Source organism: Diceros bicornis, chromosome 27 (assembly GCF_020826845.1).
Source record: "Diceros bicornis minor isolate mBicDic1 chromosome 27, mDicBic1.mat.cur, whole genome shotgun sequence".
Taxonomy (NCBI): Eukaryota; Metazoa; Chordata; class Mammalia; order Perissodactyla; family Rhinocerotidae; genus Diceros; species Diceros bicornis.
Genome location: NC_080766.1, coordinates 44888249 through 44914128, shown reverse-complemented (window position 1 = coordinate 44914128; position 25880 = coordinate 44888249). Strand labels below are relative to the sequence as shown.

The window sequence follows — 25880 nt, the reverse complement described above, 5'->3', positions numbered from 1 at the left end:
GTGGCTCAGAGCCGCCCCCAGGCTGCCGTCTCCCATGGGACCTACCAGGTGGGGTGCTGCAGCACATCTCTGCCATCGAAGGAGAAGATGCGGGCCCCGGGCTTCAGCCGGCCCTCAGAGCCCGTGAACAAGGCCTCCCAGCTGGGAAACAGCACCTCGTCCTGCAGAGGGAAGCGCAGGGGACTTATTCCATCTGGTCACGTCCTGCCAGAGGGATGAGTGGCCAGGCGGCCTCAGCAGACCCCATGCCTGTCCGAGGGTGGGCCAGCTCGCAGGCACCCTCCCCCAGTCCTGGGCCTGGAGCAAGTCCACTGCCTTTGGTCCTGAGATGCTGGTGCTCCAGGGCATCCAGAAAGCACACGATTCCATTCCTGGAAAGGAGCCACGGAATAAAGCCACATGAAGGGCACTCAAGAAAAGATGGCCCGAGGGACATTTCCTGACTGCCAGCTCCTAGATGGCCACGTTATGAGCCTGGCCCTGCCTCCCGTGGCCGGATACACCCACGTATGATATACCAGGACCCCTGGCAGTCCGGTGCAGGGGTTGGGGGCCACATGAGGGGCTTCACGGGGCCCCTGGGGATGCAGGGCCCTGGCTGGGTTCCCAGGGGCTGACCGCCTGGTGCCCCCGATGCCCATGTCCCTGCCCCAGCTCAACCGCCGCACCCACCCTGAGGTTGACAATGGGCACGCTGGCTCGGTCGGCGCGGCGCACGATGCTGTAGAGGTCCTGCAGCCGTGAGGACAGGAAGGCGCGGAAGGTGCCGGCCAGCCCCACGGCGCGCGCCTGCTGGAAGCACTGGAAGTCGGCGCCGCGGATGCCACGCAGGCCGCCCGACTGCGGGCTGTTGAGTGCGATCAGGTGCAGCTGCGGGGGAGCCGCGAGGTGTCAGCGCCAGCCCAGCGTGTCTCCGGAGGCCTGGGCGTGCCCCTGCCCGCCCCAGCTCCCCAACACACCCCCACCCTGCGCCCCGGCCCAGCCCCCCATGAACAGTAAGGGCGAGGCCAGTGCAGCTGAGGCCCCGCCCGGGAGGGCTGCGTGCGCAACGCCCGCATGGCAGGCGCTGAGGCCCCGTGAGAAGCCGCCAGCCGACCCCTCAGCCAGGCTGCAGCGACGGCTCAGTGGGCTGGGGGCCGGGAGGCAGCGCCCTCAGCTGCTGGGTCCGGAGCAGCCACCGTCAGGCCAGTGCCCCCGCCACATCCACCTCCCAAGCAAGCCCCTGTCCTCAGGCCTTGCCAGCCGCCTCCCTGGAAAAGAGTCTTCCTGGGCCCCTGTCCCCAGGGCTGTCACCTCCACCATCCCAGCTTCTCCAGGACACGAGTAGGGACTGACCTCGGAGGACTTTAACTATAACTGGACAGTCACTCACCACTGGCTGGAAGTCCTGGTGGGTGTGGGCGGGCGAGCTGGTGGGGCGTGCGGGCCGGAGGTGCACGTAGGAGCCATGGTGCGGGGCTCCAGGGTAGGGCTGGGGGTCCAGTAGGCGTGGGGGGCTGGCCCGGATGTCGTCGGCCCGCCAGGGCCGTGCCGTGGAGTGGGGGAGCTCCCGCCGGGGATACGGGTTGCCCTCATGCAGCTGTACCACGGGGGGCTGCAAGGCAGCCACTTCGTTGTCCTGTGGACCGAGAGGTGGACACACCGTGAGGCCCCACCGGGCACTCAGGGCTCTGCTCCCCTGCCTGGGGATTGCTGCCTGCCCAGCCCAGGCACCCCTTCGTCTGCACCCCGACCTGTGCTCTTGGGCGGGAGAGAGCTCGACTGGAGGTGGAGAGCTGGGGTGCACCCCTAGACCCTGGGGGTGCTCGGAAGTACTGGGGGAGGCAGGGCGGGGAAGCCCCACCAGGCTGTTAATGCTGAAATCAGCTCAGGTGGCCCTCTGCTCAAGCATCCCCAGGCTTCGTCACACTCAGAAGCCACCTCCTTGCTGTGGCCCCGGGGGCCCTCGGGTGACTACATCCCCCTGACTTCACTGCCTCCTCCTGGCTGCAGCTCAGACATCCGGGGCCCTGGTTTTAGCTCCTTAGGACTTTGCTCCATTCCCACCTCAGAGGGGCGACCTCCACCTTTAAATCCCAGCTCCTGCACCTCCCACCTGATTCCTGCTGCTCCTTTCCCACAGCCCCGAACGCCTTCTGACACCATATAATTTACTACCGTGACCTATTACTGGGTCCTGTTACTTTTTAATAATTTGCAATTAACTTACATATTTATATATAACATATAATTATACATTATATCTAACATAATATGACGTATTGCCTATCATTGTTACTGCCCGTCTCTCCCACACTCTGTCAGCTCTATGGGGTGGGGGCTTTGCGTGTGTCATGCACGGCTGCACCCCGTGCTGCAAGCACATGGGCGAGGCCGGTGACTGTGCTGAATGAATGAATGAAGGAAGGAAGAAATGAAAGGAAGAAAGGAAGGAAGGGGAGAAGGGACTGGCTGAGCCTGATGAGCAGACAGGCACATACGGAACCCCTGACACCAGCTACCTGGCACAGGGCCTCCTTCCTGAGCTGTCTGAGAAGTTGTGACTTCTCCTCAGGAGCCCTCAGCAGCGGGACTGACACTGACTTAGGAAAACTCACTATTTTGGCCCATCGGTCCCCCATTCTTCTCCCCCTGCCCTGCCCTCCAAGCGTCTGTCCCTGGCCCTGCACTCTGGATGAATAGAGACAGACTCAAACGAGAAATGGGTTGTGGCCCCAGGAGGGGATCTCCCGCCTGGGAAAGGCGACAAGCATGACTGAGGGGAGGCGCCCCTCATGGTCCACACACCCCTCTCCCCAGCAGGGGCGGCTGCGCACGGGGCTCTAGGACCCTAAAGCACCAAGTGTGGTTCCAGAAACGGGAGGCAGTGCACAGACCGCCACCGTCGCACGGGCCGCGTGGCCTGGGCATCCACCCGGCTCCGAGGCGCGTGCCTCTAACGCACAGTTGTGGAAGGAAGAAAGCTCCTTACCGTCCCACGGGGCAGGGGCGTCCGGGCCTCCAGCTGGAAGAAAACACCCGGATCAGCCGGGGACCTCCGACGAGCCAGCGCTCTGCTCACCACCCCCCACCCCCCCACCTCTGGCGCCCGGCCCTCCCCACTGCATCCCAGTGTCTGGAACACATGTTTAATGCACCATTTACTTTAAAGAAGCGTAAGGGTCACTTCTTTGTAAACCTGAGACTGCTCGTGAAAACAGTCTACTAAGCAAAAGGTTAACAAAAAAAGCGTGAAGAGAGCGCTGGCTGTCACTGGGCTCCACGGAGTGCCTGCCCCAGCAAGACGGTCCTGACTCGGTGAGGCTGGCTGTGGGCAGTGGCCGTGGGCCTGGGTCCCTGCGCCCCTGCCCAGGCGCGTGGGGCCTCCCCCATCAGTGCAGGCCCTCTCTCTGCCCTGCAGCTTCTCCCGTATCCCACACCCCACAGGCGAGGCAGGAAGGCCGCGACCCCTTCTGTGTGCAGAGAACTCACCAGCACCTTCCTGAAGCCGTTGTGGACGCGGACGTACAGCTCCTCCCTCTCAGCCACGAAGATGAGCCAGCCCTCCGGCACCTCGGGCACCTTCTCCAGCATGGTCTGGTATGTGGCCCAGATCCTCACCTGCCGGAAGCCAGGCCCAAGGGGTCCCGCTGGGCACAGAGGCAGCATCGGGGCTCACAGGGTGGGTGGTGGGGGAGGCACACAGTCCGGGTGGGGTAGGGCATCCGGGGGTCTGTGCTGAATGTTTCAGGGTGCTGGATGGGGACACGGATGCCCCCTCATGAGGGACAGACCTTAAGACTTCAGTGGGTGCCTTTCTCGTCAGGCTGGCCCCTGAGAACGCCCTGGGATGGCCGGGCGGCTGATGCCGCCCCCAGAAAGGGAGGGGTGCTCAGCGTGAAGTCCTCGAGTTGCCCATGAGCACTGTGGGGGGCTGGCTCCCCGCGAGTCCCTGGGCCACCAGGGCCTCTGCAGTGGACCCACCCACGGGGACCTCCTCAGCGGCCATCCTGTTCTCCTCTGCCCATCTCAGACCCCCGGGCTCCCTGCTTCTGCTTTGGAAACCACACCTCAGGGCTTCTGTGCGCCTGCCCCAGGGCCATGCCCACCTCAGTACCGGGTCCCTGTGGGGTCCACCGGGGGCTCCCTGAAACGGCCCTCCACAGGCCTCCAAGGGGAAGGGCGGCCAGGCAGGCGGCTGGGAAGTGAGGGTCTGACAGGTGAGGGGCAGGGGCTGCTTACCCCTGAGGAGGTGCCCATGGTGCCAGGGGGTCCTGGGGGCCCAGGTGGGCCTGGGGGGCCAGGAACGCTGATGGCTACAAGAGAGAAACCAGAGGTGGGACACGTGGCCATGGCTGGACGAGGCTGGAGTCCAGGGCCCACTCCTGCCCGACTTACTCTGCCTGTAAGGGCCAGGAAAGGAAGGGGGCCCCGGGGGGCCTGGAGGGCCGGGGGGCCCGGGAGGCCCCTGACGTCCCTCGTAGCCGATGCCGGGGGGTCCCTGAGGTCCAGGTGGGCCGGGCTGGCCCCGGATGCTTTCTCCCTTAGGACCCTGGGGTGGACAAAACACATGGCATTGTCACCTATGTCCCTCAGGCCGGGGACAAGCAAGCTTGAGGGTCCAGGCCGCATCTGCCAAGAGCCCCTGCCACAAGCACAGCCTCTGAGCCACCGTCACCTCCCTGCCCACGCCACAGGGCCTCGGAAACTCTTCACTGGGATGGGATCCCAGGACTAGACCAGAGCAGCCCCTGGACAAAGGGGCACTCCCCAGGGCCCTCGATCCCCCTCCGCCCCCAGACAGAAGTTGGGGCCCATGGTTCCCTGGAATCTTATAGGACAGACGGTCTCCCTGAGGGGTCTAGGGAACAGCACCAGCAGGCGAGAGGAGGCGCCCCCAGGTCAGAGAGCACACCCTGCAAGGACAGTGGCTGTGCCCCTGCCCGGCCTGCCACGTGCCCCCCACACAGGGGCGAAGAACCAGGAGGGGGCGCCCTGGGGGCCCCAGGGATCTCTGGGGACACCAGCTCTGTCATAGACCTGGGCCTAGGCGGGTGTGTCACAAGGATGCCTGGGGGCCCAGACTTACCGGAATCCCAGGGTAGCCTGGCGGGCCAGGGGGGCCGGGCACGCTGGAGCCGAAGAATCCGCCACCCCCGGGCTCGCCCCTTTCACCTTTCTGCCCGGCATCCCCTCTGTCTCCCTTCTCCCCCTGTGGATGGAAACGCTGGTTAGGGACAGTCCACCTCTCAGTGCTGGGCGGGGCGGGCACTGACCCCCACAGCCCCAGAGGTGGGCAGGGTGCGGCAGTGGAAGCTTCTGGAGCCCAGGCCTGGCAGGCCCTGCGGGACAGGGCCAGGCTTCCCAGCCTTCCGCTGCATCAACAGGGTCCGCACAAAACCCAGCCAGGACCGCGAGCATCCTGGGGCCAGCGCCCGACATGGGGTTGGCAGAGGGGAGCTCGGGGGGTGGTGGTTTGAGACGGGCTTGGCGCGAGGACCAGGAGTGTCACCCACCTTCATTTCAGCCTCCAGCTGCAGGAAGTCAAACGGGAACTGCCCTGAGGGAGGCGAGAAGTGAGTGAGGGGTCTTCACGCATCCTCCCTTCCTCACCTCGCACCTCCCCGCGTCCTCCTCACTGCCCCGTCATTTCTGTGTGTTTGGTGGGGATCCTCTGCATGTTGTCACACTGACTCCCCTCTCCCCAAGACTCAGCTTGCTAATAACTGGAAGTCTGTGCCTTTTGACCCCCTTCACCCATTTCCCCACCCCCACTGCCCGCCTCTGGAACCACCAATCTGATCTCCTTTTCTAAATGGTACCTTTTTAAATTTCATTTTGATTACAACAGGTCATTGATTTTCGTCAATTGACCTTGGTAGATTTACTCATTAGTTCTAACAGTTTCTCTGTAGACCCTTCTGGGTTGTTGACGTTCAAAAATGTGTTGTCTGTGAAAACAGCAGGTTTCCTTCTTCCTTTTCCAAAATGCACACCATGTCTTTCTCTCCCCTGCCCCCGCCCTGGCTGGGCTTGCACCCCAGAGCAATGTGATGACAGACATCCTGCCTTGGCCCCGACCCCGGGGAGCCCGTGTCCCCCACTGAGGGTGGCAGGAGGGCGCTCCCGGGGACACTCTGTGGAAGAGCCTTTTCCAGCATCGTCTGTTGCCTCTCCCCTCTCTCAGTCCTGCGAGGGGCGTGTCAGTGTTATTAGTCTTTTCAAAGAACTTTTGATTTTTTTACTTTCTTGATGCTTCCTACTATATATATATATATTTTTTTTTTCTTCATTTACTTCTAATCTTTACTATTTCTCCTCATCCATGTTCTTCAAGGTAAAGCTGCTAATCATTTTCTAACTTCCTGAGCTGATGGCTTAGAAATGTACACTACATAAGGCTATAATTTTGTAAACAAAGACTTAACAAAATGCTTTCTCCTTCCAGGAGGGAAAGTGACCTTGGGTTACCCTTCTGCATGACCTTTCCCCTAGAAACCTGATAAAGGTGGCATGCCGGACCACTGGGGTGACATAACCCCTGTTGGGGTCATGATGGGGAGAGCTTACACACGATCACCCCTGGGGGGTGGCAGGGCTCCCTGGAGTTGTGGGCTCCCCGCTGGGTAAAAGGCCTGGCAGAGCTGGGGTACAGTCCCTGGCCTGGTGGGAACCCCAGCTCTGGGCTCTGCCTAGGCTGTTACGGGGAACTCCATGCCCACCCAGGGCCGGCCCCGCTCTGTGCTGTCACCACGGCTCCTGTCCCGGGTCCTTTGGCAGAGCTGGGTGACCTGACGCAGGGTCCCCATTGTGTGGGGGTCCCGTGGCTCCAAGGCCACTGCGGGCTGCAGAGTGAGGGCTGAGAGCCCCTGCAAGCAAGGCCCTAGCTGCCCGCATCTGCCTGAGACGAGTCTTGCTTTGCTATCCTCCAGCTCCAGGCGAGCTTGGCTCTAATCTGGAAGTGCAGTGCTCTGTGGGCGTTTCCACTTATGCTTCTTTGACGTTGACTTCTTGCTTCTTCCACTCTGGTCAGACAACGTACTGTGCATGATTCCACCTCTTCAGAACCAGAGCCTTGCTTTCAGCCCGGTATGGGCCCGTGTGGTGGGACAGCATCTCCACGTTGGTGCCGGGCCCAGAGGTCGAGGTCACCACCGCGGTCCAGACCCGCCATCTCCTGATCCATCTGTTTTTATGTCTGCCGTTCCGTCACTTACTGAGAGCAGGGTTAAAATTCCCCTGTAGGGGGCCAGCCCAGTGTTGTAGCAGGTAAGTTCGTGCACTCCGCCTTGGTGGCCCAGGGTTCGCTGGTTCGGATCCTGGGCTCAGACCTACGCATTGCTCCTCCAACCATGCTGAGGCAGCCTCCCATATAGAGCAACTAGAAGGGTGTACAACTATGACATACAACTATCTACTGGGACTTTGGGGAGACAAAAGGAAAAAAGGAGAAAGACTGGCAACAGATTTTAGCTCAGGGCCAATCTTTCTCAAAATAAAAATAAATAAACAAATCTTATAAAAAAATTCCCCTATAATGACTGGTTTGTGTGTTTTTCCTTTTAGTTCTGTCAATTTTTACTTGTTATGTCTTGGAGCTATATTGTCATGTGCACAGAAACTTAGAATTGCTGTATTTCCTGCTGGGTTTGCTCCTTCACCATTATGAATGCTTTCTGATTTCTGGCAACATTACCCGCCCTAAGATACGCTTGTCTGATTACTCGCACACACACGTGCACAGAGGCACAAGCACGTGTTCACCTTCCCAGCTCCCTTCTCATGGAACATGTTCCCCTCCTCCCACCCTCAGCCTGGCGTCCTTCCGTTTGGGGGGCTCCTGTGGGCAGCACAGAGTTTTCCCTGCTGGCGCGTCTGTCTTCAGTAGGAGCATCTCCCTCTTTACACGTAACGCACTTACTGTATACTTGGGTTTCAATCAGCCGTTTTACTCCTATTTTCTATTTGTTCCACCTGTTCCGTATTCCTTTTCTCCTTCCTTGCCTACTTTGGATCGAGTTCTTTCTTCGCCACCTTCCTTTCCATTGGGTTATTACCCACACTCTCCTTCCCACCCTTGGCTCGTCCCTGGTGACACAGTGCACCTTGCTTGCAGTCCCGTGTAGACTCGGGCTTTCCCACTTCCCACCAGGGCTGGGGTCTGGGCCGCGACGTCCCAGCGTGGGGTCAAGCGGAGCCACCGGGGTCACTGTGCTCTCTGCTGCTCCTCCCCCACCTGCTCCTGTGCTCTCATCAGCATCATTTCCTTCTCCCCGACGGCCCTCAGCATCCCTGTCAGGGCCGCAGTCCTGGATGCCTCGCTGCCCTCTTCATCTTCATCGTGAGGGATGCTTTCACTGGCTGCAGAATTCTAAGCGAGCAGTAACTTGCTTCCGACATCTGGAACCGCTCACGGCCTCCGGCTTCTCTCACTCTGCACAGAAATCAGCTGTCTTTGAATGGTTCCTCAGTTTTGGAAAACTCTCGGCCGTTACGCCTTCAAATGCTCTTCTGCCAGTGCCCCCTCTTTCTGGCAACCGATGGCGGCCGTGTCCTCACACTACGGCATCTCTACTCCATCAGGATGGTCCGTCCTCCCCCGAGCCTCCGCCCAGAACGACCTCCATTAACTTCCTCTTTCTGGCTGTGTCTCGTCTGCCCAACTCACACGGGGCCCTGGAGTCCAATGCCGCAGCTGTCAGCCCCAGAATCAAACCCGACTCCAGCTCCCTGCTGACACCCCCATCTTCGCTCACATTTGCATGTCATCGTCACAGCTGAGCCCACGTCTGGACGCTCCACTGGCTGGGGCCCCCGTGGCCCGTCTCATCATCTGCCCTCCCTCTTCGGCTCCGGTCCCTTCTGGCCGTCTTGCTCACTGCCCGGTCTTCGTTAAATCCCAGGCCTCTGTGAGCTCATCTTCCTCAGCGAAGTTTGCTCCTGCTTCCAGCAGCCCTTAAGAGACATCTGGGCTGCCGTCTCCACCTGGCTGGTCCCTGACCCACCCTCACTCTGGCCACAGGCCCCTCCTCCCTGGAGGCCCTGGCTCCTGGCCAGCTGGTGGTGCTGGGGGGAGGAGGTGCCCCAGCTCCCCGGGGTTCCGTCCTGCCAGCGCCCCGACTCTCACACGCTGTTTTCTCGTATTTCATCCAGCAGCAGGAACAGAAGTCAGCGGGGGGTTCTTACTATCTGAGGAAACGTCTGAGGTGCTAGGAGTTCACCCCCCTGGCAGACCTGCCCAACGAGGACCCCTGCACAGCCCGTGGGAAGGCAGGGGCATCCCAGGACCCCGACAAACTGGGTGCCATCTCCTCTGGAGGGTGCACCCTGGGGCCCAGCCCTGATCCTCAGCAGGCGAGGTGATGGGGCATCCTGCCTGGACATCGCCTCGGCCCTGCTTCCTCCAGCTGCCTGTCTTTGCAGCCCCCAGCCGTGGCCCCAAGGCTATGGGGCTGATCAGGTGGCCCCAAATCCAGACCCAGCACCACCAGTCCTGTCAGGGCTCTGTGGGCCAGGAAGGGGCTTCCTTCCTCCTGGAGGGCAGGGTGGGTGACTACACACGCAGCGAGCATCAAGGACCCACCCACTCTTGGTGCCCTGGCCCCTCGGCCCAGGGCTGCCCTGAGCACTCACCTGGTGGTCCGGGCGGGCCCACTTCTCCTTTGTCACCCTTTGGTCCAGAAGGCCCCTGGTGCCCTGGAGGAACAGAGACCCCAGTGCCCACTGTTGAATGTGTGACAAGAACCTCTGGGACATTCCGTCTGGCCCATGCACCTCCCCGACCCTGGGGGCACTGTGTGCACTGAGGTGGGCCTGGACCGGGGACAGGGACGTCACATGGACTTGGGGACTGTCAGAGCAAGAGCTTGTGGCCAGCAGAAGTGCTCAGTGGTCCCACCCCGAGGCCACAGCCCAGCGGTCAGCTCCCAGAAGCCACGGCAGCGGGCAGGAGCATGCTGACAGAGCAGGCTGGGGCGTTTCTGCGGGCAGGGAAACCAGATCCAAACTGCAGACAGCAAGTGGCTGGCCACTCAGTGTCCACTCGCATCCATGGTTAGACTGCCTGGAAGGCCGTGTTCGGAGGGACCAGGAGGTTCAGGAAAGAGGATCACAATCAATAGGGATTGGGGTGCACAGGGCACTGGGGAATTCACGCTGCCTCGAGAATGCCCGCCCTCCCTGGGGCCCCAGGAGCCCTCACCTGGCAATCCTGGAGGCCCAGGGCGGCCAGACTCCACAAACGCCTGTGAAGAGTGGGCCAGAGCGGGCCAATGAGGGAGACGCTCTGGAAATGAGGCCAACACCCACCCTGGCTCTCTCTGCAAGGCCACACGGGCACGCCCCCGCCAGACAGGGGTGTGGGGAAGAGGAGGGAGAAGACACGGGGGGTTGGCATAGGGAGCCCTGGTCCTGATGAGACCTATCCCTGTGGGTCACTTCATATCGCGGAGCCTTGTAACTGGGGGTGTCTGCCCTCCACCCCCAGACCACGGGACTTGGGGCTGAGACTCCCAGATCCAGAGAGTCCTCCCTTCCCCTGGCCGTACTTCCCTCGGACGGCTTGTCTCCTAATTGCCAGCCTGCTAGGTGCAGCCCCCAGACAGGCGGGCCTGGGTCCACCACCCACCCTCCCAGAAGCAGTCACCCCGGGACATAGAGGCCACAGCGTAGGGTCCTCCCTGTTCAGCCCCTCCCACTCAGCCCCTCCCTGGTCAGCTCCTCCCTGGAGGTCAGCCCCTCCCCAGGGGTCAGCGGTGAGGCGAGGAGGGTGGCAGCTCCTCTGAGGGACAGTGTAGAGAGGTGCATGGGGAGGTGGCGGTACGGCAGGTGCCACGTGGCTTACATTGGTGTCGTAGACAGGAGTCCCGGGAGGGCCTGGAGGCCCTGGGGGTCCTGGGGGGCCAGGCACACCCTGTATGGGGAGGACAGAAAGCTCTGGTCAGTCACATTTATGGCTGGACTGTCGACACTGGCCAGGGTGGCGCATGTGCGGGGAGCATTTCCAAACATCACGGTAAAACCAGAAAACTGAGTGCGTTTGATGACATAATTGAGAAAGTGTCCAGTGGTCATGGGTCCCTGAGGACAGAGCTGCCCCTCCTGCTCCCAGGACAGAGTCATGCTCAAAACGTCCCTTAGAAGACGAGCTAGAGCGTCTAGACTGGACGTGAATGTGGACACGCCACCCACGTGGCCACAAACAGCAAACCCTTTGAAGTTCAGCTGTGTATTTCCAGGTGAAACGGGCGCCCAAGGAGGCCGCCGCTGGCGGCTTCAGGTTGCGTGTGTGAATTTGACTGAATCTTCGTGTATTCACTCATTCTTGGAAAGAGAGCAGGCGGCACCAGAAGCACATGTTTGAAGGCACCAGGCTCACTCAGCACAGGGCCAGGCTGAGATTCGAAGGCGCCGTCGGGATAAACGGTGAGCTGTGCGTCTCTTCCTCACGGCGTCACTGTGCGGGACCAGGGCACTGTCGCCCGGCCGCCGATGCCCTGCAATCCCGCCCCAAGCCGCTGTCCCACTGTGGCCGAGGAGGGAGGCGCTGGAGGCAGAACTGGAGCTTGGATCTCAGGTCCACAGAGGGGCCGGGAGCAGACGGAGCCCAGGCCCACCAGACGCACCGGCAAGGGGCTCATGCCCACAGCCTTTCACATCCGCCTCAAACCTCAGGAGCCAGTCTTTCTGACCAGCGTGACCTGTTGCTCTATCACTCTTGCAGAACTCTGCAAGGTGCTGTCTTCTGTTCCTGACTTTTCACGCGACAACAGCCAACTGTCAGTCCACAAGAAGCAACGCAGCCTCGATGAAGGACCAGCAGTGAGGACAAAACCGGAAGAGCGGGTTGCCTGAAATGCTGACCTCAGGACCACCGTGTCCCCACCCGGGCTGGGCTCGCTGAGTGTGAGGCAGCGCCAGGGAGGGCCGGGAGGGGATCCCGCTTGGGCTGAGCCTCGAGGAGGAAACGCACACAGGGCGGTGGGTGGGTCGCTGGGCGCCTGGCCGAGCCAGAAGCGAGTGCTGAGGCTGGAGAGCAGCTGTCTCAGGTAGAAACAACTAAAAATGCCCCACCACGCTGAGTCACTGAAATAAAACCCTTGGCTCAAAAGACGGCAGAGTTATTGAAAGTTATAAACTGGTGCTGAGTGAAGAGAACCCCACCGGCAGGGAAGGGCCACCCCCAAACGCACATGCGCCCGGACGCCCTTCCGAGAGCACCATGCTGGGTTTCTGTCCGGGGGGCTTGGGTTGTGTGTGCCCGTGTGCATGTGTGGGCGTGTGTGTGTGCTGTGCAAGGGTGTGTGTGTGTGCTCTGTGTCAGAGGACCAGCACAGTGGGGTCACACTGCCAGGTCACTCAGCAGCAGCCTCCCCCAGGTGAGCTGCGGGCCCTGAGGACATTCCGGCCGGGCCATCCGGGGCCCTGAGCGTCCTCGCCACCCCTCAAAGGACACTCACCCTCACACCAAACCCGACGCTGGCCTCTCCCGGCTCCCCTTTCTCGCCTTTCAATCCGTTCATCCCGGGGCGACCCTGGGGTAGAGCACAGTGGTGGGGACAGCTGGCCAGGACCACGGCCTCAGCCGGCGCCTTGGTCTCCAACCCCAGCCTCACACACCCCAGCCCTCGGGCTCTGGGGAGCTGGCCTCACAGTTCCTGCCCGCCACCCAGGACCTCCTAGGGTGTCAGCCCCTTGGGGCCCAATCCACCTGAGAACAGGGCCCAGGAATCCCTTGCCCCTGTTCCGGAGAGCGCTGTGCTCAGGCAGGGCTGGTACCCAGGAAGGACAATGGAGGAGTGGCCGTCTACCCACATCAGCCCCAACATCCCTGTGGCCCTGGGCCACTCACTGCCTGCCAAGCCCGAGCTGCTGCCCACACACATGGCAGGAGACCAGCGTCCTTACCGGCCGTCCAGGGAAGCCAATCTCTCCCTTGTGCCCAGGCCGTCCGTATGGACCCTGTGGAGGGGGGGCACGTTTTAGGTGAGCGGAGACCAGCCCACTGTGCTCTCCAGCCCAACACCCACGTTCTAAAGGTGCAGCTGGGAGGTAAACTCAGGCCACTTGTGCCAGCTCAGCGCCAGGTGGTGACAGGTGCCTTTGGCAGCCTCATGTGGCCTTCCAGACATGCACACGCGTGTTCCCTGCAGGGAAGCGGGGGCCTACTCACCGGGGGTCCTCGGAAGCCGGGCTCGCCCTAAACAGAAAACCAGAAGGCACATCAGGTGGCCACAGGTCACCCACATGGGGCAGCCCCCAGACATGTCTCCATGCCCATCTGGATGCCCCGGGCAGTGCCTGAGGCTCGCACAACACCAGGGGAGGAAAGGAAACAGCAGCAGAGAGAAGATTCTGGACTGGGGCTTGTGTCCTAGGGGTGCACAAGTGGGGCGCATCCTGGGGGCCCGGAAGCTTGGGGGCCCTGCCCGTGCAGTACCCTGGCTCAGGTCACCACGGCACGAACCTCAGATGCAATGCCGGGTGGGACAAGCAGAGCTTTCTCTGGGCCTGGGCATCCAGGGTCCCGCGGCCCATCCCTAAACAATCCCAGGGGCTCAGGATGCCCCGCAGGCCTGCCCCCTACAGCTACCCCATCTGGGTCCGGCTCCTCCCCAGGACACTCCCTGGGGCCTGAGGGGTTACCTGCTGGGAAGGGGGACCCAGGGCCCAGGTCCTTTAAGGAGCCCACCACCGACCTCAGCCATGCTCGGCTCCCTCCTGAGGAAGGAGGGCTGGGACCCCCGCCCCCAGCGGCAGCACCCCCAGAAGAGGCTGAGAGGCACCCGGACACCACAGGGCCGGGCAGCTCCCGCTGGGCAAAGCCTGGGAGCCCGGAGCCACGGCCCCCAGAGTGCCCCCAGTGGCAGGGGCCGACCAGGGGCCATGCAGGCACTGGGGGGCCTTGAGGACCCTCCCAATGTGGCTGTGAGAGAAGAACAGACAGGGAAGGTGAGGGGCCCAGGCTGCAGAAGGTTCCAGAACCCTGCTCAGGAAAGGCTCTCATGCATGGGCAGGAGCTGGCCCCTCTCAGGAAGACAAACCCCCCTGTGCTGTCTCCAGGCCCCCGGACACCCCGCTGCCCCAGCTTGCAGAGGGCGAGAAACAAGGCCACGCGGCCGCCTCACCTTGGCTCCTTTCTGGGGGGCAGTCAGCACTCTGCCATCCGGGCCAAAGACTGCGCCCGGCTCGCCCTTCTCGCCCTGGAACAGTGGGAGGAGTGGGGCCTCGCACCCACCACAGCGAAGCCCCAACTCGGGGCTTCAACCAGAGCACCCCGGCATGTGGTGAGCAGGCCCCCCCTTCACGGGGCTCTGTGGTCGTGGTGTCTCGGCCCAGGGCCCCCACAGGCCACAGACATGTGACTGCGAGAACCCACATTGGAATCCATCACGCTCCAGGTCACAGCTCCCCACGTGACATCTGCAGGGCAGCCATGCAGGCACCCGGGTTCCCCCAAGCCTGGAGTGGTCACCTGGGTGGACGCAGACTACCCCTCAGGGTCACGGAAGGGCTGCCCCTGAGCAGACGGTGTCCCAGCCCCTCACCTTGGGGCCCGGCAGGCCCTGCTGGCCTTTGGCGCCCAGATCTCCCTTCGGCCCAGCCGGTCCCTGTGAGCAGAAGCAGGAATGAGGCGCCTACACCAGGGACCCTGTCCCTGCAATGGGCGAGCACGTCCCCTCCCACCGTGACTGCCCAGACGGCACCTGCCCCGAGGCCCTGACCAGTTACAGGCAAAGGAGGGCCTGCTCCACCCACACCAGACCCCCACCCCAGACCCTGGGGGCTTCTGTTCAGGTGCCAGAAAGTTCCTCAGCCTCCCAGGTGCCCACCCGGCACTGCGCTTGCCAGGGGGTCCCGGTCAGCGCAGGGGTGAGGCCACAAGGCGACTTACAGGAAAGCCCGCGAACCCGGGGCGGCCCTGCGGGAGAGAGCAACAGCGTCAGTTCAGGGTGGACGTGACGGGCGTGAATGGGTCCCAGACGGGGCGGCACCTACCTCGGGCCCCGGCACGCTGGCCAATGCTCTCTGTCCGCAAGTCAGCAGAGACAACAGAATCAGAAAAAAAAGGAAAACCACGTTTACGGTTAAAATCCCCCTCGTACGCTACCGCCACAAGATCAACAAAACAACAAGAGGAGTTAGATAGGAAGGAAATTTCTCTTTCAATGGTTTTTCTGGCTCTTGCTTCAGGGTCCTCAGACAGAAGTGAAGCCACTTCTGCACCACAGAAGCTTCTGGTCACCGTGGGACCAGGGGACCAGTCCCCTGCCTCCTCGGCTGTGTGCCAGAGGCCAGAGGGGACGTGCCAGCATCCGGAAAGCCTGGCTCGACAGCTGAGAAACCCACAGGCCTCCACGGAGAGGGAGGTTTCTCCATTTACAGTTTTTTGCTACAGAATTATCAATTCTCTCTGGACACCCAACCTCGTGTATTTCTTCTCTTTTAAATAATTAAAAAGTCTCACTAGACACAGACATGGTCGCTGGTCTTTAATAGAACCAGCAGATTAGAAACCCTGGTGCCCTACAGGGGAGGGCTCGTGGCCCTAACCCATGGGCTCCCAGCCCCACTTGAGTCAGAGCGGGGCCCATGGCGGCTGGGCCTGCACCGGTTGGAACCAGTGCTGGGGGGTCCGGGCAGAGCACATGCCCACCCATGCAGCGTCCTTACGTCCTGCTCCTTCACGTAGACGACAGGCCCTGGGGGTCCGGGGGGTCCAGGGAGGCCTGGCTGCCCCACTCCGTCCTTCCCCGGGTCGCCCTGGAAGAGAAGCGAGGGTCTAGCACTTGGACTGATTGCAGGGGAGGAACTGTCATGGTGGCTCTGGGGGGGACCCCTGAGCGCACCCAGGACTTGGACGGGTCCCCAGAGCCCACAGGTGTGGGCAGGCCCTGAGAGCCCTCACCCAAGACAGGGCAGGCTCCGAGCTGGGACTCTCTCACTTCAACCCTGAGATCGCCCCAAACTTGAGGGTTTTCACCCCAAGTCTCTGAGGCCACGTGGATGGCATGGGGTAGAGGGCAGCCCGCCGCCCGGCCTGTGGACCCAGCCCACTCCCCACTCACCTTCTCTCCCTGAGTCCCTTTTTCTCCTTTTGGTCCCTGTGGAGACAGAAGGGAAACGGTCATCATAAAGAGAACACCAGTCTCCTCTCCAGAGACCCCACACCGTGGAGACCCACTCCTAACGAGGACATGGAGAGTTTCTCCTTCTCTGACCAAATGGCGCCAGGGGTGGGGGGGAGCCAGGCAACCAAAGGAAACCCCTCGGACAGTCTGGACCCCCCACTCACATCCCGCAGAGCTGGGGTCTCCTGGCCCCTTGGGGTACAGAGAACCGGGTCAGAGACCCCAAAGACCACACTGAGGTGCCAGCCCTCATCCAGTCACGGCTCCTTCGGGGGTGCTGCCCCCCACAGCCCTGGGCCCATGGCGGTCACTCACCTGGGCTCCAGCCGTGCCATCTCTGCCGGGGAGACCAGGGAACCCGGGAGCTCCGTCAGCTCCGACTTCTCCCTGCAACAGATGCGAGAACCATGCATCAGCCCACGGGCCATGAGCCACGGGCCACGGCACCCGGGGCGGTGACCAGGACAGGGCTTCCATCAGTTACTAGCTCACACCCTTGAGGGCAATTGAATCTGCTCGGCCTCCTCAGGTGTATGTGGGGGCCGAGGAGGGCAGGAGGGGCCGGGGGCGTCAGACGACTCAGCTGGCTCCCAGGATTTACCACGCAGAGCCAGGAGGAAGCCCAGGGGGTGGGGCAGGGTGCCCTGCAGGGTGTCCTGGGAGGTCAGTGTCCGCAGAGGGGATGTGTCGGGGGTGGGTAGCCTTGGGGGGGTGTGTCCTAGGGGTACTGGGTGCCCTGGGGGGAAGATGTCTTGGGAAGTACCCTGCGATTAGGTGCAGAGCGGGGGATGAGGGGTCACCTTCGGAACACACACGTTTTAAATTCTAAGGAATAGAGTCAGGGCCAAGACGACACGGGGAAAACCAGAGGCGGGGGCGCTGGCCTGGCGTGGAGCTTGGCCCCGTGCAGACCTCCAGGTCCAAGGCCATGCTGGGCCTCAGGGGCCACTCCAGACCTGATGGGGCCGAGGGAGCCACAGTCCAGCCAAGGCTTCTGGCCTCAGCCTGGGGACGCCTCCCTGTCCCCGAGACCAGGGCTGGTCAAGATCATCTATTTCCTGACCCCGAGAAAAAGTTCTTACCTTGGTCCCCGGTGGCCCAGCTGCTCCAGGATCCCCCTAAGGTGGATAAAGGGGCTCTGTGAGTGCGGTGCAAGGGCCGGCCCACCCCAAGGCCTACTCCCACAGCGGAGTCCACTCCTCCTCCTGGAGAAGGAAAAGAAAGGGTCTCCCCGCTCAGAGGGTCAGTCACATCCTGAGGGCACAGAGCCTGGACTTTTCTGGAAGCTGCCCCACACCTTCCATCATTTCACTCTAAGTAGCAGCTCCAATGAGACGATTTCATTTTTAACAACTTAACAAAGCTAGTAAGTGCATCCTTCTAAAAACTTTTTCAACCTTCGAAATGACTCAGAGTTTTGCAAAATCAGGGCAAAACATCCTAGAAGGAGCAGGTGCCACAGCAGGGGCTGATCCTACGTGGACCCTGCACACCCTGAACGTGGGGTGACCCTCTGCCCCCACCACCACGGGGAAGGTGGGGCTGGTGTCCTCCAGGGACAGGGAGCAAGGCCGGGAGGTGGGAAGACGCAGGCGGCAGAGAGGAGGTCTGGGCGCCATCCACTGCTCCCAAGGCTGGGGGGTCCTCCCCTATGTCCCTCTTTTTTTGGGGCCACTTAAGTGGTCCATCCTAGCTGGAGGGAAGGGGGCAGCGGGGGTGCCCGGATAATGACTGTCTCACTGACCTTGACTCCAGGCAGGCCGGGCGGTCCCTGTGCGGGCAGAGAAGGGAGAGGCCCCATTAGTGCAGCTGCAGGGGGTGGGGGGTGGGGGCCTTTCTCCCACAAGAAAACAAGCCCCTCCCAGTGCTCACAGCTCTTATTGAAAACGGAAGAAAACCGAGTTTGTCAATAGGAGCCAACACAGCCCTGAAACTCCATAAGAGGGTGGTCTGTCCCGGCATCACCTAGAGCCCCACAGACGCACCACAAAGCGGCCACGGTGGTGGACCTGCGAGAGTGGCCCTGAGTGTCAGCCCTGACAGGCGCCTTCACCCCAACACAAATAAACCTGCATTTTTATTTAACTAAAGATAAGCTCATCTGAGCAGGTGGAAGGCTGCCCAGGGCCCTGGCTGGTTTAGCCACGCTGTCACCCCCGAGGTCTCCATCACCTCTGAGGTGACACGGCCCTGCCGACCCCTTCAGAGGTCAAGGGGCACTTCAGCTGTGTACCTGGGCTTAGAACCCTAAAAAGGGGACCCGTGCCCCCAGGGACCTCACTGCCGCCCACGAGGTCCTCCCCTCCTTCACGTCACAGCAACAGCAATGCTGTCACCTCTCGTTCACATCTCACCTGATGCCACACGGCACTGCCACAAACTAAAACTTTTTTAATATATAAAACGGAAGGTACGAAGTTAAAACGGTAGAGCTGTCCTAGCTTACTACGTAGTTAGTTTCTGCCCAATTGAAAATTCTCGTTAACGTTGCTCAGAACAGGAACCTGGCCCACCACGCGCTTTCACCAGCCTGACTCCGAGGGGTCAAGCTGGACACTGGTTGAAGGTCGCCCCCAAGCATCCCCGGCAGGGACTGCAATGGCCCCGAGGGCTCCTGAGAGAAGGGAGCACCTGCTCTGCCCTCCTGGGGTCCACGGCCACGTCGGGAGCTGCACAGGCCCTGGACGTGCCCCCCCACATCTTTCTCGTCTAAGCCTCAGTTATTTCCGGCTCTCGGTGGCTCCAGCTGAATCTCATCCTGACCAGTGCAGAGGTTAATGGCAGAGCAAAGGGGCATTTCATAGGAAGGCCCCATTTTTATTTAACCAAAATTCTACTCATGTCAAAAGTTTGCTACTTCCTAAAATCAGAGCCAGAAGAGAACTGACTGACTGATATTCCCCAGAAAGATGGGCAGGATGGGCCCATCTTTTAGGGCCCACCCGGCCCCACATCCATTTATCTCGACCACCAGCGGCGTTTTCCCATTTTGGAGACTCGATTCTCTTCCCCATGGTCCCCAGGGTGGACAGGCCCTGGACTGAGGCAGCCCTGCCGGCTCTGCAGGCTGCTCCCAGTCCCTACTCGCGCCAGCCCTGGGGACACTCCCCTGGCCCAGGCGAGAGCTGACCAAGCCTGACTCGCGGGCAGTACCTGCAGCCCGTCGGCACCTCGCACCGTCGACCAGAGGGGGCCCCCGGAGCCTTCCATGTCATCCTGGAGGAGAGCACGAGAGGGACACTCAGGACGGTGTCTCTTCTTACAGGAAGAGATCCCTCCCTGAGGCCGGCCACTGGCCCGAGGCAGAGACCCGGCCAGAGGTGAGTGGGGCGGATTCCAGGGCTGGGGGTCGCCTGGAAGTGGCCGTGCTTTGTCCTGGGATAAGAAGAGTCTGCCAGGCAGCAGGGGCCCTGCTGGGTGGGTGCCCTGCTCAGCTTTTCTTGGGTTCAGGTTCCTTACACTCGGTGTGGCGTGTGCCGGGGGCCCGGCTGTGCCATGGTGTTTAGTTTCTGCTTTTGTCCCCCTTGCGCAGCACACACGGGACATAATCCCCGAGCAGTGACCATCTGCAGAAATGGGCCTGCTGCTCCCTCCCACCACCCACGGCTCCAGCAGGGGACACTGTCCAGGTGGTGAGGCAGTCAGGAGACACAGCCAGGCTGTAAATACCTGGCGGTCAGTGCACTCTGAGGCTGACCAGCCGGTCTTGCTGAGCCAGCACAGCCGCTCAGGGCTCAGACCAGGGGCTCCACCACAGGGCCAGGGACAAGCCCAGGGGGAGGGAGGGCCAGTTTGGCCTCTGCCCAGGAAGTGCCGGTGAGTACGGGATGTCCGGGGGTAGCTGAGGGCCACAGAGTGGGCCATTCTGGGGGCCAGGAGCAGCTGGTACTCACAAACCCTGCGGCAAGTCCTGGTCCCGGTGGCCCGGGGAGCCCAGGGGGGCCGGGGGCTCCTGGTGGTCCAGCTGGTCCGGGGGGTCCTGCCAAGCCGTTCTCGCCAGGAGCGCCAATGGGGCCAGGGTCTCCCTTGCTTCCCTGCACAGGTGGGAGACTGAATGTCACCACTCTCGGCCATCAGGGTGTCGGCTAAACCCCAGTGCCCTTACGTTTCCTTACAACGCTTCTTAAACATCTGAAAAGCCAAAGATTATGTTTCACGAAGCAATGCAAACCCCACAGCACCCCTTTTTCTTCCAAGTTTAAGAAACAATTTCATCCACTTAACAAGACGATTGAGCGAGAACCACAGACGTATGCGGCTGACACGCTTGTTCCAGGTGAGCTCGACGCTCGTGGCTCGGGACGCTCTGAGCACAAGAGCATGCTACACACACGGGGCTCCGGCTCCCCGACAGGGAGGGGACAGAGAATGAGGAGGGAGGAGGCAGGAGAGCTGAGAGCGAGTCAGCGGTGTGGGGCCCAGGACCCCATTAGCACCAGAGGTGGGGGCGCCGAGGCCTCAGGGAGGAGCAGGAGAGCTGGGAGGCACGTGTGGCATGGGGCTCTAGTCTCGGCCACGTCTGTGTCACACGGCCCAGGCAGCCTGGCTGCTCAGAGTTCGGGGGTCCCAAGGGCCGGGGGAGAGCTCTGTGTGGGAGCACAACAGGGATGTGAGGACGTTCGGCACAGAGGCCCTCATGCAGAGGGCTCAGCTCCATGCAGGGTCAGCCATGAGGCCGGGGTCCACCCATCGCTTGGCCTAGCCCCACCCCCTCGAGGCCACCTAACCTCCTTGATCCTCAGTGTCCTCATCTGTAAACAGAGAGAACCATGGGTTTCCGCTGGGCTGTGGGGGGCACACCGAGCCCACTGGCCCGTAGGGAGGGCAGGAGTGGGACCTGCTGCCCTGTTCCCGTAGCAAGTCCAGCAGGACGGAGGAGGCCGCCTTTCCAGGGCACAGGCAATGGCCAGCACAGCCTCTCCTCTCGGAACCCCTCTCCACTTGGACCTCACTGCCAGCACCACACCCTCCTCAGCCCCTCCCGTGGGGGTCCTCTCATTGCAGCCCCCCATCCTCTGCAGGTGCCCCATCTTCCATTGCCACCTCCTTGAGGGATCGTCTCTGTTACCTCTTGGCTCTACGTCCATCTGTTTTTATCTAACAGACATTTAACTAATTTTGTAAGTGAACATAAGTGAGGCCATCTTGTTACGCTAAGCGGCCCCAGCTCCTCCTCTGTGTGACTACTCGCTGCTCTGCACGGACTCCAAAAAACTCACATGCTCTCCGCTTACATATGTACTCCCCAGTAGCTTGATAAATTAAAACTTTGTTCTATGAGTTTCTCTCCAGGAACAGGCTGACCACAGGCAGGAAACACACCTACAAGGTATCCATCACAGCTGACAGAAGAATGAAACAACGTGATGCCTGGAGCCCGTCACGCCTGGACCCCTCCTCACTGCCCATTTTCCCTATATAAGTGCCTTTCCCTATACAACTGCCTCAAGATTCTGCAATCCTTGAAGGTGGTTCTTTTGAGACATCAGTCACCCATCTTCCGATTCGCTGGCTAATCTAATCAAACTTCCTTTCTCGACCCTTAACTCGTGATTAATTGGCTCAGACCACGGTGAGCAGAGCGAGCCCATTGCTCAGTAACAATCTGACCGGAATGTCTGTCTTGATCTCAGCCTTTAACCCTGTTATTACATTTAAACATCTCACCTAATTTTTGATCTTTAAAAAGTTTCTACAAAAAAGTTTGTTCTTTGAAACTTCTTTCTAGTCTTACCTGTTTTTTTCCTTCAGTTTCCTACTTGGTTTATAATTGGGTTGTAGGGATCTAGAACTCTTATTCAAGTTACTTGAGGTTTCCGTAAGTCTGAGTTATCTTTGTATCTGAAGGTCTAACCCTGGTGTCCGGGATATGGATCATAAAGGCAGTCACTTGCTTCCACATGCCAGAACCTGTTCTCGTCTCTGACGCTTGATTTTGTCCCCGCTGTCACCTTTCCCTTGTTTTAAACCTCATCAAGCAAGATTCCTGGTTTATCCCCAAAGCCTGTATCTACACACGTGTGTGTGTCTATGTGTCTACTCTGAACCTCATCTCTTTCTCTAGGCCCCTCCTGACCTGCTGATCCCAGCGTCAGCCTCTCCCTCAATTTCTCCCCATGGAGATTTCCAAGTGGACCCCAAGCCCGGAGCTGCGCTACCAGTCTCCCTGGGTGACAGCCCCTGTGACTTGCTGGGGAAGTTTCTGGTTAGCACCCACCTGGTCCAGCCCTCAGGTAGCTGATCCTCCAGAGGGACCCCGGGGCTGGCTGTGGGGGGGTTGGCACAGACCCAGCAGTGAGGCCCTGTGCTGGGCTGGCCTCCCAGGACCCTTTGTGTGAGAGCATCAGGGACCCCTCTGGACCACACTGGGGCCCCCGGCGGCACCCCAACCTCCAGCAGCCTGCTCCCACCCCTGGAAGTCGCCGGGGGGCCACTTCATCACACAAGTTTTCACTAGGAGCTTGTTTCCAAAGAGGCCACCAGCTGCTGAGCAGATCTGATCCCACTTCATCTGCAGACCAGGACTCGAGTGGAAAGGACCATGCAGGAGAAATGGGATGCCCCACCAGGGCTGGCAGGGTGGACAGAGCTGGGGCTCAGAGTCAGACCCCATGACCAGTGCCAAGGAGAGCTCGCTTGCTTGGCTGCCAGTCCCCACCCCAGCCCAGCACCCTCCCAGGGGTGTTTCCACCCAGCGGCCGACCCCATTTGGAAGAACATAGCACCAGAGTGTTCTGCCTGTACCTTAGGTCCTGGGGCGCCTGCTTCGCCCTGCGGGAAAAACAGAGTAATTACTACAAAATCAGACCAATATGCAGCCAGCAAGAGAGAAGCAAACAGTGTTTCACTCATTTTACCCTGACCCACGAGGTCGTGTTTATGCTGATTTAATTGTTTCTGATTTTCCTCCCTCCTGGCCGTGGGAGCTGGCTGCCTGAGGGCCACTCCTGGGAGACAGGAGTCTAGAACTCGGAGCGTCTCCTTGTGGCCCTGGCGCAGCTCTGGCTGTGCCTGCCATCGCCCGTTTCAGGTGGGGATGGAGGCTCCAAGGAGGCTCGGCGTGAGGGGCCAGGACTGACCGGCTGCCCAGCGCGCCTCCACCAGGGCCTGTGTGCTGAGGGCCAACGCCTCCTGGGGGAAAGCCTTCCGGCCCGGCTGCCACCACAGTGACAAGCGTGGGCACAGGAGGCTCCACTTAAAACGCCCTCCTCTGCTCTGACCCAGACTGCCAGATGCTCCCGGAAAGTATCATACGGAGCATCGTCTTCAGATGAGGTTTTGGGAGCACCTCCACGGTCATTCACCAAACAACCTCGTGGAAATCGTGGGCCCCTGAGAGATCTGTGCAGCTTCGGAAGTTTCTCCATTATCGATGTAACAGAAACGGAAGCTTGAAAAAAACGTTCCAATCAAGGGAAGAAGCATTCTTCAAAAGACGCTAGTCCAATAGTCGTGAAGCAACAGCGACAAGGGCCTGACCTCCCGCACGAGCCCCAGCCAGCCGAGCTCTAGGCAACTTCCAGAGCCTGAGGTCCCGGCCGCGGGGCGGTGACTACGATGGCAGATGTTGGCTACATGTTGGAGCAAATCCACCACAGCGTCGGGCGCCGCCACCCTTGTGGTGTTTCTCCTCCACGAGGCCACCGGGACTGCGTCCCCAAATATCCAGGGTTTGGTCACCCTCTGGCCACACCGTGTGGTGCCTGGTCACCTCCACCCTGGGTGCCTGGGGAAGTGACTTACGAGGCTGCCTTTCTGGCCGGTCCCTCCTGGTCGCCCGTCTTTTCCTGGAGGACCTGGGGGTCCCTGGGGGGGAGAAGAGCAGAGCGTGGGGCCACATGGAATTCAGAGGCTGAGAAAGACTCCTGAGTTAGCAGACGATCATCTGGGCGTCCACAGACTTCCAGAGAACCGAGGACACCGGAACGTTCCCCGGACATGGCCCAGAGTCCTGTGGCTCACAGGAGACCCCACTCACGGTAACTCAGACGAGAGCTCAGACAGCTCTGTTTAGGTTTTCATTTCTTCCCTTTCCTTTTTTAAATTTTTTTTAAGTTGCCAATCAAATTGGGGAAGATGAGAAGGCGGGCCGCCCTGCTCACTGACGTGAGACTCACTACAGAGGAATGGCACGCCATCAACGGGACAACCCCACACACTCACTGGATTATAGGTCTGGGGCACTCGACCCAGCGAAAACCAGGCTATGGGCACCTGGTTCATGTGTCCAGATTATAATGGCCACACCTGGGCACCCACCAGGCCACAGTGTCCCCAGTGCCAGGAGCAGGGGGTTGGCAGGGCTCCGAGGTCCCTGTGAACGTGGAGTGGAGTCAGCCAAATTCGGGCTCCTCAGGGCTCCCCCGTCCTCTGGGCAGTGAGGCCCGTCCCCGATCCCATGAGAATCATTCCCAGAGTCGGCCTCTGGGAGGTCAGCTGACCCACTGAAGACCAGAGAGGGGGGCGGCGTTGTGTGTGGTCTCGGGTCAGCCCACTCAGGTTCCTCCCTACCCTGGGGGCCAGAGACAGGAGCCCCCCTCCCTGCAAGGATTTGGGGAGCAGTGGTGAGGACAGGGGAGTCCAGAGGTGGGGGACCTTGTGCCCGGACAGGGGAGATGCCCCACGCTGGGTGTTCACCCCTATTCCTGGCTGACCCCTGGAGGGGACAAGGGGAGAAGAGGGGAGGCAGGCCTTACCGGAGGGCCGGGGAGCCCGGGGGGCCCCTCCCGCCCAGGCACACCGGGAAGGCCCGCAGGTCCTGCGACGTCCGAGCCGTTCATCCCGAAGCGGCCTGGCTCTCCGGGCAGACCTGGGACGCCGGGGGGCCCAGGGGGGCCAGGGAAGCCTCGTGGGCCCTGGACAGGAGCAAGCACAGAAGGGTCATGGCACACAGCACCCACCGAGGGGGCCCCCACCCCCAATCGAGCCTCAGGTCCACTTGTGCACTGAGACGGCAGGGCAGGCCACCCGAGCTGAGGGACACTCACTCGGAGGGTCTCCAGGTCACCACCGAAGCCGGACCCCTCCATGTCAATGAAGGTCTGAGGGGAAGAACCAGGAGACACGTCACCAGGAGTCCAGACCCCCACCTGGCCTGGCCCACGTCCTGCCCGCAGCCTGCTCGCCCCCGAGCAACACGGCTCCCTGAGCGCCACCCACTGTTCAAGATGCTGACAGCGAGAAGCAGAGAGAAAGTGAATGCGGCTCCCCACCAAGGGAGAGACCAGTGAAGGGAGGGCAGGGCAGGCCTCACCCTGCAGCCCCACAGCCCAGCCCGGCCCACCTGAGCCCCTGAAGGCAGGAGCTGTTCCCCTGGGCCTGGACATCCCCCCAGGAAGGCCGGTTCTGGATCTGAAGAGCGAGGCGTTAAGAAGCCAAGCAAGAGTTGGGAGAGGAGGGTCCCTCCTCCCAGGATGGCAGGCCGACCCCCAAAGGCGAGACTCACCAGCTTGTCGTGTCTGAAGGAGGGTCCTGGTGGTCCCGGAGGCCCTTGGGGTCCTGGGGGTCCTCTTGGCCCGACCCCAGGATCCCCCTGGGAACACGAGACAACCCATTACACCAGGGTGCATGGCTCCCACTGCGCGCTGGGGGGTGGAGACTAACGCGCCCGCCCAGGCCCCAGCCGGGTCAGACTCTCACCTTCTCGCCTTTGGGGCCCACGTCCCCCGGGGTTCCCGGGAAGCCCTGTGGCCCAGTGTCGCCCTGGAAGACAGAGGTCAGGCAGCCCGGTCAGGGAGAAGGCACCTCTGCCCTATCACCATCCGAGCCAAC

At 61.1% G+C, this 25880-nt stretch overlaps 1 protein-coding gene across 4 annotated transcripts in view; it reads right to left on the bottom strand.

Annotated features, from left to right (window-relative positions):
- Window positions 1-25880, bottom strand: part of COL18A1 (collagen type XVIII alpha 1 chain) — a 108831-nt gene that overhangs the window by 1214 nt on the left and 81737 nt on the right. For 3 of the 4 annotated variants that reach the window (XM_058523283.1, XM_058523285.1, XM_058523286.1), the window contains 32 exons: window positions 25749-25811; window positions 25555-25641; window positions 25097-25150; window positions 24806-24964; window positions 23853-23915; window positions 22854-22880; window positions 20003-20143; window positions 19263-19325; window positions 17854-17880; window positions 17192-17227; window positions 16425-16496; window positions 16047-16082; window positions 15652-15741; window positions 14977-15006; window positions 14873-14899; window positions 14526-14588; window positions 14106-14180; window positions 13151-13177; window positions 12886-12939; window positions 12438-12512; window positions 10823-10891; window positions 10181-10223; window positions 9613-9675; window positions 5496-5539; window positions 5069-5191; window positions 4378-4531; window positions 4222-4295; window positions 3472-3600; window positions 2972-3004; window positions 1373-1618; window positions 673-870; window positions 46-161 (listed from right to left, as the gene is read on the bottom strand). In XM_058523283.1, coding sequence (XP_058379266.1) covers window positions 46-161; window positions 673-870; window positions 1373-1618; window positions 2972-3004; window positions 3472-3600; window positions 4222-4295; window positions 4378-4531; window positions 5069-5191; window positions 5496-5539; window positions 9613-9675; window positions 10181-10223; window positions 10823-10891; window positions 12438-12512; window positions 12886-12939; window positions 13151-13177; window positions 14106-14180; window positions 14526-14588; window positions 14873-14899; window positions 14977-15006; window positions 15652-15741; window positions 16047-16082; window positions 16425-16496; window positions 17192-17227; window positions 17854-17880; window positions 19263-19325; window positions 20003-20143; window positions 22854-22880; window positions 23853-23915; window positions 24806-24964; window positions 25097-25150; window positions 25555-25641; window positions 25749-25811 — 2561 coding nt within the window. The remainder of the gene's footprint in view (window positions 1-45; window positions 162-672; window positions 871-1372; window positions 1619-2971; window positions 3005-3471; window positions 3601-4221; window positions 4296-4377; window positions 4532-5068; window positions 5192-5495; window positions 5540-9612; window positions 9676-10180; window positions 10224-10822; window positions 10892-12437; window positions 12513-12885; window positions 12940-13150; window positions 13178-14105; window positions 14181-14525; window positions 14589-14872; window positions 14900-14976; window positions 15007-15651; window positions 15742-16046; window positions 16083-16424; window positions 16497-17191; window positions 17228-17853; window positions 17881-19262; window positions 19326-20002; window positions 20144-22853; window positions 22881-23852; window positions 23916-24805; window positions 24965-25096; window positions 25151-25554; window positions 25642-25748; window positions 25812-25880) is intronic. The other variant, XM_058523284.1, reaches the window with a different exon arrangement.